This window comes from Mchenga conophoros, linkage group LG4 (assembly GCF_057382185.1).
Source record: "Mchenga conophoros isolate Kocher_MC1m ecotype Shallow Benthic linkage group LG4, M_conophoros_male_GT1.1, whole genome shotgun sequence".
NCBI classification, from domain to species: domain Eukaryota; kingdom Metazoa; phylum Chordata; class Actinopteri; order Cichliformes; family Cichlidae; genus Mchenga; species Mchenga conophoros.
Genome location: NC_140529.1, coordinates 16,105,707 through 16,116,176, shown reverse-complemented (window position 1 = coordinate 16,116,176; position 10,470 = coordinate 16,105,707). Strand labels below are relative to the sequence as shown.

Sequence of the window (10,470 nt, the reverse complement as noted above, 5' to 3'; positions counted from 1 at the left end):
GTATTGAAGGTTATATTGAAAAACTGTTCATTACTCAAAGCTTTTCACACACTGTTGTTTGGTGACATCTGGTGGCCAAAAATATGAAGAGCGGCTTGAATCTACAACTTATAATGAACTGCTTCATTATGATTGGCCACTTTACAGCGCTGAATTGACAGCCTCTGTGTAACATGAGGCTGATATGGTGCTTTGAACATATATAATGCTTTTGGCTGGGTGAAAAAAAAATGCTATGCTAACCTTCATGAGGGCATCTGCAACTTGAACACGGAAGTCAAGAAGTGGCATATACTTCTTCTCCTGCTTCTGGGTGAGATGACGGCGATAGAGGAGCCAGCCATTGACCAATGATAGGTCAATCAAGTAGTACAAGATGCGCAGGTACCAACAACTTGGGCGGATGTCAATGTGATAGAGAGCTGCAAACATGTCTGCTAAGTCTACTCCTCCCATATTGTGGTTGTACACCTTGACAATGTGGGGTCTGTCCACTTCCACATATTCCTTCTTCTCTTTCGACCACCTTCTGCATCTCTCAACAGGTTCAGGGCCAATGAAGGATGATGCCAGTAAAACTGCCTTGTTATCATACCACTTCACGATGGACTTCCCACTTTTCTTTTCATATTTCACTTCATACGCACCACGCCCATCCTTTGAGAGTTCCTTGTCACTTTTGAGGGTACATCCACGGAGACGGTTACGATTGATGGTAGAAGCTGTTAGAATTCCCATTTTCTTCAGTTCCACAACGAGTTCAGGGGAAGTGAACCAGTTGTCGAAGAAGCACTTGTAGTTTAGACCTTTTGGAACTTCTGACACGAGACGAAGCACAACTTCTCCGGCAACACCAAGTCCACGCTCATTGGTCACAGTCCCTTTTCCAGTGTATACTTCAAAGTCATAGACTAGTCCAGTGACACCTGCACAAGTAAAGACCTTGATTCCCCATTTTTGCGGCTTTTTCTTGATATACTGTTTCATTCCAATCTTTCCTTTGAAGGGGATCATCAGCTCATCAATGGAGTGGTTCTCTTCTCTTCAGTTCTGGGCCATTCTTCATAGCTGCATACAGGTTAGATTGGTGAGAAATATGTTCAAACACGGATTTGTCCATGAACTGATCACTTTGGACTTGGTATTTCGTCTGGTGGAGGTGAGAATGCAGGTCCTCGGAATGAAGAGTCTATGTCAGCTGCTGGGGGTTTCCTCTGCCTGGTTTTGCTCCTTGTTGACAGGAGCTGGGCCTTGCTGAGGTGCATTGTCATCTGGGACCTCAGTGTCACTGTCTGCATGTATGAATTTCAACATCAAGGTGGTTGGGATTAGCTTTTGCTATTGCTGCCAGTGGCTCATCATCATCAAGGCTGGAGTCAGACTCGTATGCTTCAGGAGTATCCTCAAAATCTGGATCAGCAATTTTATCATCTGAAATGGATTCTGTGTCAGATAAAGCCCCATCAGGAAGGCAAATCAACTCAATGGCTTCCCTCACTGAGTAAAATTTTCGTCTGCCTGCCATAACACACTGCAAATCCTGCAAATAGAGTATTCTGTAAGATAGTTTGCCAAAAAATGCCTTAACACATTGATCTGTAGTAATATATGTGCCATGGAATTAGGCTACATCAGTTTTCATTACTGCACAGTAAAATGAACATCGTATTGTGCCATTGTTTTTGATCAAATCTGCTTCAGATTGTTTGTAACTTCACTCTAAATTATTTAATTTTCCAAAGGATATACCCTCAGTGACACCTCAAAGTAATATGTAAACATTGGTGATATGAAAATAACCCTAGTATGAACTGTTGCTCAAAATATAGGCAAACTATTAGATAAAGCATGTGGCATCCAGTGGTACCTATCTGGCCACACATTGCAAATCTGCTACGTTGAAATAAAGCTGCCCCAGGGGAAAAATCCAGAAGAGATAAAATCCACTAATTGGCATTTACTGTATCTATATACACTCATGATTCTTCTGATGCAGTTTTGGTTTCAAATTAATGGAGGTTGATAGTGATACTTACATGAAATTGACGCCAAGAAAATCAGTGTCAGTGAACCCAAGGAAGCAGACGTGTTGGAAGTGGGATAACACTGCCATCTGGTGAGCAAGTGGGAAACTTTTTGTTGCTAATGCACAACCAAGTCCTGTAGTGGTACTTCTGAGTAAAAAAATCTCATAAAATATGTATGTGGGGTAATCAGGTTGTTAGTTTTTAACTGTTGCAAATCAGCAACGTCTGCCTCGAGAGGGTTAATCTTTTTCTCTTCCACAGCATGTCTTCATCCTGTCTTCCTTCTCTCACCCCAACCGGTCGCAGAGGATGGCCGCCCCTCCCTGAGCCTGGTTCTGCTGCACGTTTCTTCCTGTTAAAAGGGAGTTTTTCCTTCCCACTGTCGCCAAAGTGCTTGCTCATAGGGGGTCATATGATTGTTGGGGTTTTCTCTATATGTATTATTGTAGGCTCTACCTTACATTATAAAGCACCTTGAGGTGACTGTTGTTGTGATTTGGCGCTATTTAAATAAAATTGAATTGAATTGAAAACTGAATATAAATAGTTTTTCAAACAACAAAGAACAAATTTTATTTTCCAAAATTAAAACAACAGAAGGCAGTTGTTTCAAAATTTTCTTGAATATTATAGGTATTTAAAAAAAGCTCAAGACACTACAATAGGCCAGCAGGAAGAAATTCACAAATTGAAGGAAGCTGTAGATCCACATATGATAAAGCTGAAATTTTTGTTGAAATAGTCCTGATTTATCTGTTTCTTTTGGGGACACTCGGCAGTTCCAGAGTTGCATTTTATTAAAATAATAATAAGAAAAAAAAATAAGGAACCCCGTGTATACCCTATACAACAATACACTGAAAATTTGACAAATAAAATAGATGAAATTGCATTTTTTGTGAGTTATTTAATATTAGATAAATGCAACTGATAAGCACAGATTTTTCATCATTCTTATATGCTTGGGTCAGCGGTAATGGTAGCAAAGCTGTCCTTGCCTGCAGGGGTGCGGAGCTGGGTCTCCAATTTAGTGAGCCTGACCTCCAGAGCTGCAAATATGCAATATGCCTTACAAGTATCATTATTACCTAACGAGGCAGAGAAGTAGCGAAAGATCTGACACACTGAGCATTGAGGAAAATACAGGAGCAACAAGTGAAGGAGCCACTGGCTCAACTACAATCTATAATAAGCTAGAAAATTCAAAAGGACAAAGTGAATAAATAATGTGAATATAATTGCCAAGTGATTCAACGAGTTTGACTTTTTGCTGGCAATGTGGACCAAGCTCTCATAATGTGCCAGAATATCTTTCTGGAGCTGTGGCATCACCCTCAGATGCCACAGCATCTTGTGGCATCATTTCATGGACTCACCATAAACAGCTGTGAGAGTGCCACTAGGGATGCCACAGCTTGGTGCTGAGGGCACAAAGAAGAAGCAGAGCCGTTTCACATAGAAAAGTCTACGAGATCAAAGGCTGACTTCTTGGCACAAAATGCATTCAAATTACACGAAATAAGGTAGGTGTTACTTTCGCAGTCCACTAGGGGCCAGTAATGCAACTGTAAGTTTGTTCAACTGCTATAAAGAACCCCAGAGGAAGAAGAAAAAGAGCGGGGCGGGGGAAAGAAGCTGAAGACCCTGTCGCTACCCTGCAGTGTTCACTTTTCTAGCAACCATGGCTGGAGCAGAAGAGATGAATAAGTATCGCTCACCTCTGGTGTCCAGATACGCCAGCAAAGAAATGAGCTACAACTTCAGCGACAAAAAGAAGTTCACCACCTGGAGGAAGCTGTGGATTTTCCTCGCCAAAGCTGAAAAGGTTTGATATAGTCCGCGACCTTTACAGAGCCCTATCAAGTTTCCTGCTCTAAACATAGTTATAAGGAGGTCTTAAGAGTCGTGCGCATGCTACCCGGTGCTGACTGAGCAGACTGCTACCATACAGTAATCAGTGTCTTTGTCTGGAAGTCATAGGTCATATTTTAAATGAACATCTGTCAACATTATTATGAGATTCTATAATTGAAAATCTGCAGTTTGTATTTTCCCATCGCAGAGCCATCGTGAGCTTCGACACGCATGCGTACATGTTCTGAATTATTTGAACAGCTGCTGCTCTCTCGACAGCGAATGTTCCTGTGATGAACGAAAAGCTCTTCAAGTGGGAAAATTAGTAACAGTAACTGTGGCTAAATGCTGTTGTGTTTGTGCTCTCTTCTCTACTGAGGTTTTATTTGACCAGTCTGACCTATGACCCCTTTGACTGGAGCGAGGTACTCGATTATCTGGAACCAATCTGTAGTGCTGTAGGAATCACGTGACTACGGTGTCCCAACAGAATACAGTCCAGTCTAATCAGCATATTGAGCGCCTGTGCCTCCTCACGAGGACAGCACATGATGATCAAAACTGGAGAAAAGACATGCTGACAGACTAATGACTAATAAACAGCAGGCTGTTTGCTATCAGCTTAGCAATGCAAGTCACAGTGTGACTTTTACCCAAACGTCCTTTTCATCAACAGAAGAGCCAATGCTGCAAATATGTGTATTTATAATAAAACTTGTATTTATATAAAAACATATATTTCCATTTGTAACTGTTAATAAATGAATATCTTAAAAGTAAAAAACTGTATTATCAAGAGTCAAAAAGCTCCACCTCCATTCCTGTTTGTCATCATGTCTCTGTGTTCAATGTTCTCCTCCTCAGGCTCTGGGTCTGCCCATCACTGATGCTCAGATTGCAGAGATGGAGAGCCATGCAGAGGACATTGACTTTGCCATGGCAGCTGAAGAAGAGCGAAAGCTGAGGCACGATGTCATGGCGCACGTCCACACCTTTGCACACTGCTGCCCCACAGCTGCTCCCATCATCCACCTCGGAGCTACGTCATGCTATGTGGGAGACAATACTGTAAGTATGACTATTGCATAAATAAACCCAGCAGTGATGAGTTTTGACTCTTTAAAGCTTCTCATGTTTGTCGTTTCTCTTCTTCAGGATCTCATTGCATTGCGTGATGGCTTCAACATCCTCTTGCCTAAGGTGAGACTCACCTGTTTGTCCAGAAATTCTATGAAAACAGTGCAAATGAATATATTAATATCAAACAAGCTTGTCAGCTAGTTTTTTGTTTTTACAGTGAGTCCATTTAAAAAAAGCTAACAGGACATTTTCATTGAATTCATGAAAAAATATATTTAAAGATGACAGGACAGGCTATCCAACATGTTGGTCACATTTATTATGCATCTTCACTGCTTCTGGGAGCTAAAGATCAAAGCTGGCTGTTTGTAGCCCACGATGTAAAATAAGTTTGACACCCTGATTTGCATCATTAAAGGCTTGTTTTTCCTGCAGCTGGCCAGAGTCATCGACCGGCTGGCAAACTTTGCAGAGGAATACGCCGACCTCCCCACGCTCGGCTTTACACACTTCCAGTGAGTCCGACTGCAGCTGCAGTGTTTTCATAGGCCTTCATCAGACTGATGGAGCTGTCTAACTTTGATGTCAAACACACCCACTGTGCCCCTCTCCTGCTCTCTGTACAGGCCTGCCCAGTTGACCACAGTGGGGAAGCGAGCGTGTCTGTGGCTGCAGGATTTGGTGATGGATGTGAGGAACCTGGAGCGAGCCCGCGATGATCTACGTTTCCGTGGAGTCAAGGGGACCACAGGCACCCAGGCCAGCTTCCTGCAGCTCTTTCAAGGGGAACATGACAAGGTATAAACAACCATAAGAACCACGTGGGTGATTTCTGAAGTCCCACAGCACCGTATTGTGATGACTTTTTAATGTCAGTTTTCCTTTTGTGCCACCAGGTGGAAGAGCTTGACAAGATGGTGACAGAGATGGCTGGCTTTAAGAAGTGAGTATCAAACTCCTGTCTCCAATATTGGCTGACATGTTTTTATAACATGGTCCAAGTAGGAACAGTTTGAAACACAGGCTATAACTCATTTGTTCCATTCTTATCCAGAGCCTACCTGGTGACTGGACAGACGTACAGTCGCAAAGTGGACATAGACTGCCTGTCCAGGCTCGCTAGTTTGGGAGCTTCTGTGCACAAGGTGAGGAAATGTCTCCATTTAGTGGTGGTTAAAGAAACTTGGGTCTTGAGCTCAGGATTTTCAAAAAGCTGATGTAACTGAGTCTAAACTTTATACTGTCGTCTGCTATAGATCTGCACAGACATCCGCCTGCTGGCCAACCTAAAAGAGATCGAGGAACCTTTTGAGAAGGAGCAGATTGGTACGTTCGCTCATTCAAAAGCACTTTTTACCTGTTAAACTGTGCCTCAGCCTAAAGCTTTGCCTGCTCCTCTTCCAGGTTCCAGTGCTATGCCCTACAAGAGGAACCCCATGCGTGCAGAACGCTGCTGTAGCTTGGCCCGACATCTGATTGCGTTGATGGCCGACCCCCTGCAGACTGCCTCAGTCCAGTGGCTGGAGAGGACACTGGATGACAGCGCCAACAGGTCAGCCCACAAAGACACACTTACACTGCTGTGAATTTGGTATGATGCAGTTCTCCTCTGTGAAGTAGATATTACATCAGTGTGGAAGTATACAATAAATAGTAGTGAACAATGATTCCCAATTACAGGATTTGTACGGGTGCTTGAAATCCTTAAAAATGCTTGAATTTTAAAATTTTTCCAGGTCAAGTTATATAAGAATCAGTCCATTCACTGTCTGAACAGAGTTTCGTCATGTTACTTTTGCACTTTTTTGCATGTTCTGGCACATGTTGTTATTACATGGCTTGATTAAGGTACACATTAGGCTGATATCTGGGGCCAGAGCTGAAACTGTTCTTGGCCAGCAGTGTGTCTACAACTGGCCCGTGGCTGCACACCACCTATGGATGGCCCACACACCACAAAGAATGACTGCCTTTTTGGTGGCCCAGCTCAGGTTTGCCAGAGGTAATCCACACATGGGCCAGCACAGGACCACCAGTGTGTATGCAACTGGCCTTGTGCTGGCCCATGTGTGGGCCACCTCTGGCAAACCAGGTCTGGTCCACCAAAGGGCCGTCATTCTTTGTGGTATTCGGGCCATGTGTAAGTACATTGTGTGGGCCTGATCCGGGCCATACCAATTTTGCTATGTGGGATTATGTTCAAAGCCTGTTCCAGTCAGTGCTGTTCTCCATGACTGTCTTACTGTGCATGATGTTATTAGCACAAACACTTTAAAGATAATCATTTAGGACTTTAACAATAATACAGACAACAATGTAGTTAAACAACTTACAGTTAGTTTTATTGAGAATTAACTTTAACCTGTTAGGCCTCCAGGGGTTTTCTGAGCTTTTTTTTTTTTTTTTTTGTTTCTTCAAGTGGAGATGAATATCTTTATAAGTTGATTTGTTCACATTTGCACATCTTAATTATTAAGAGAAATGTTTTTTTTTTTTGAGTTTGTACACTATATGCATATAACACAACCATTTCCTTTCTCAGTATTTTTATGCAGTGTGTTTTTCTCTATTTTAAAGGGGGGGAAAAAAGGACATTTAAGTTGACCTAAGACAGATCTTCCCAAAGTGTGGGGCCCGCAGAGCCATTGCAGGGGGGGCGCGGTATGAAAAGCAAAAAAAAACCAAAAAAAAAAACCCAACGCTTGGACACTGCTAGCAGGGGGCGCCCACACTAACGCAAAGCAGGAGATGAAGCATCGCTGAATATGTTTTCCCACGCTGGGCTCTCCAAATCACAGACAAACAGTATCCCACAGCTGTTTATGTGTTTAAACCCATTTTGCACAGAGAGGCTTTTTTGAAAAATGTATTGATAGCAATGTTGAATATTATTACACAGGAAAAAACAAACCAGCGACACGTAAAATAATCACACCGTGACGCCTCTGCCTTTCTAAATGGATCGACAGTAACTGTGTGTGTATATGTAAGCCTGTAAAACCTGAAGATAGTCAGAGACAAAATACTGTAAATCTATCTGCCATTCTGCTATTCATCTCATGTAAACAATAACGTGGCGCACCGTGTGACGTGAAAAAAGGCACATACCATTGACATTGCGTGACGAACTCTGTATTCCTCGTCCACACGTAAACGCAAAAAAGAAGTTTTAAAAAAATCTCCGTTCTCGGTGATTCCAAATGCCGTTTACTTGTGGACAAAACAGCTGCGTTTTCAAAAATACCCGTGTATGAGTGCACGTAGCGCAAAAGAGTTAGTAGTTTATTTCCTTACTACCTGTAATTTATTGCAGATTACTTGTATTTGCTTAATTGTTTACTAAATGTTTGAGGTGTGAAAGAAAAACGCAATGGAGCAAAATATGGGTGTGTGTGGTTGGAGGATGTGTTTATGCGTGTGCGCGAGAAGGGGGGGGTCGCGAACATTTTTCTTGTCAAACAAAGGGGACCTAGCAAAAAAAGTTTGGGAACCACTGACCTAAGATGATTTGTTTTAATTTTTACATGGTCTTACTAAGGTGATGCTAAGTGAAACATGCATTATTTTATTTTATTTTATTTTATTTTATTTTTTTTGGTAATCTACTGGAAAAGCTTGAAAATGGACCTTGAAAGTGCTTGAATTGGACCCTGAAAAATGCATATGAACCCTGCACTTAGGAGTGGGTGTCCCAAGTGGAGGGCCACAGTGACTGTCCACTTTTTTTAAGGAGACTGTTTTTAAAAGTGGATTTCTCCTTCATTTTTTCCACTGACTCTTCAGGAAATCCATGAGAGTTTGAGGCCTTGAACAAAGCCAAACAGCTAAGAGAGGAATTGTGGCCATGAAGGGAAAATGGAAGAAAACCTAAAGGGGGGAAAAAGAAAAGAAATCAAGAGTAAAACACGATGTACATAATTGCGTTAATGGTTAAAGAACTACACATCCTACAATGCATTGCACATTGTTACCCAGGATTCAGTGGTTGAGTAAAAAGCTGTTACTTGTGATTACTGATGGTTTCTTTCCTCTCTTCTCTGCCTTGCTCCTGTGCAGGAGGATCTCCCTGCCAGAGTCCTTCCTGACAGCAGACATCATCCTCAGCACACTGCAGAACATCACAGAGGGTCTTGTGGTCTACCCCAAAGTCATCGAGAGACACATCCGCCACGAGCTGCCCTTCATGGCCACAGAGAACATTATCATGGCGATAGTGAAGGCAGGAGGCAACAGACAGGTAGGAGAAAATGCCCTGTGAGGAGTTCTCCTCTGAGTCAGAATGGACACATTAATAATAGTTTTGAACATAACTGGATGAATGCATTTTTGCTTGATCAGGAGAGATGGTTTACTGGGCAGAAAATGCCAGTGGTAACCAGAAAAACAGATGACTGAAGTGAGATCATCTTACTGACTAGTAACCAGTGTTTTGACCATTTAAATGAAGAAGCTGATTACCAATAACCAGACCTGACATGGAGACCCAACAACATGGCTGTTAAAGTCAGCTCCACCTTAATGTTTGTTTTTTTCCTGTGTCTCCTTCAGGAGTGCCACGAGAAAATCCGTGTTCTCTCCCAAGAGGCAGCAGCTGTGGTCAAACAGGAAGGTGGAGACAATGACCTGCTGGCCAGAATCCAGCGAGACCCCTACTTTGCACCCATTCTAGGGCAGCTGGATGCTTTGCTGGACCCCAAGACCTTTATTGGGCGTGCTCCACAACAGGTACAGCATGAACAGCCTTATTTTTGTTCAGTCTGACAACAGATGAATGTTTACAGCCAAGCTGCAGCTCCCCTATTACTGCAGCTGTGTCTGTTGACCCCCTTTGATGATAGTTTGTTTTCTTGTTCCTGCTCCTCTTCTTCAGGTGAAAACGTTCCTGGCTGAAGAAGTACGCCCCCTACTGGAGCCGTATAAGGCCAATATGGACGTCAAGGTTGAGCTTGTGCTTTAAAACATCAGTGATGTCTTGAGCTGGTTTTATGGTCGAGCAGAGTTTGCTGTCCACTCCACTCTAGGGACTGACCGTCTGTCTGCCTGGAGCGAGCTCTGTTGTCAGATGGAGGCAGCGCACAAAGTGTGTGGTACAACCAGCGTGTGGGCCGCTCTTGCTTGTACTGTTGTTGGTCAACCAGCCGCGGTGGAGAGAAGTTATAACAGATGAGATGAAGCGAGACTGATAAAAACAGTAAAATGGGGGGGGGGGCGGCTATCCATAACGTGAAATTTCAAGTTGTGTATTTCAAACTAATTTCAAGCTAAAATTTAGTCATGGCTCTGCCAATCAGGAAGGTCTGTTGAAGGTATGTTGTGCTTTTCTATTACCGGGAAGAAGAAGGTGGAAAGCATCAGCTGCACAATACTCCAGCTGCTGGTCATTAATGAGTTAACCACTGTATTTTCACACTGGATTTACAACTGATGAAATCTTGTGTTGCTAAAAGAATCACATGACATTATCAGCACAACAGTAATTTGTTCTTGTTGACTATACATTGATAGGCAA

At 42.7% G+C, this 10,470-nt stretch overlaps 1 protein-coding gene across 1 annotated transcript; it reads left to right on the top strand.

Moving 5' to 3' along the window:
* Positions 1-3,641: 3,641 nt before the first annotated feature.
* On the top strand, positions 3,642-10,164 carry adsl (adenylosuccinate lyase). The gene is made up of 12 exons (XM_085270649.1): positions 3,642-3,852; positions 4,746-4,949; positions 5,037-5,081; positions 5,397-5,476; positions 5,588-5,759; positions 5,858-5,904; positions 6,016-6,106; positions 6,218-6,287; positions 6,366-6,513; positions 9,018-9,198; positions 9,510-9,686; positions 9,832-10,164. The coding sequence occupies exons 1-12, from the start codon at positions 3,709-3,711 to the stop codon at positions 9,916-9,918; spliced, it is 1,446 nt and encodes a 481-aa protein (XP_085126775.1). The 5' UTR covers positions 3,642-3,708; the 3' UTR covers positions 9,919-10,164.
* Positions 10,165-10,470: the final 306 nt, after the last annotated feature.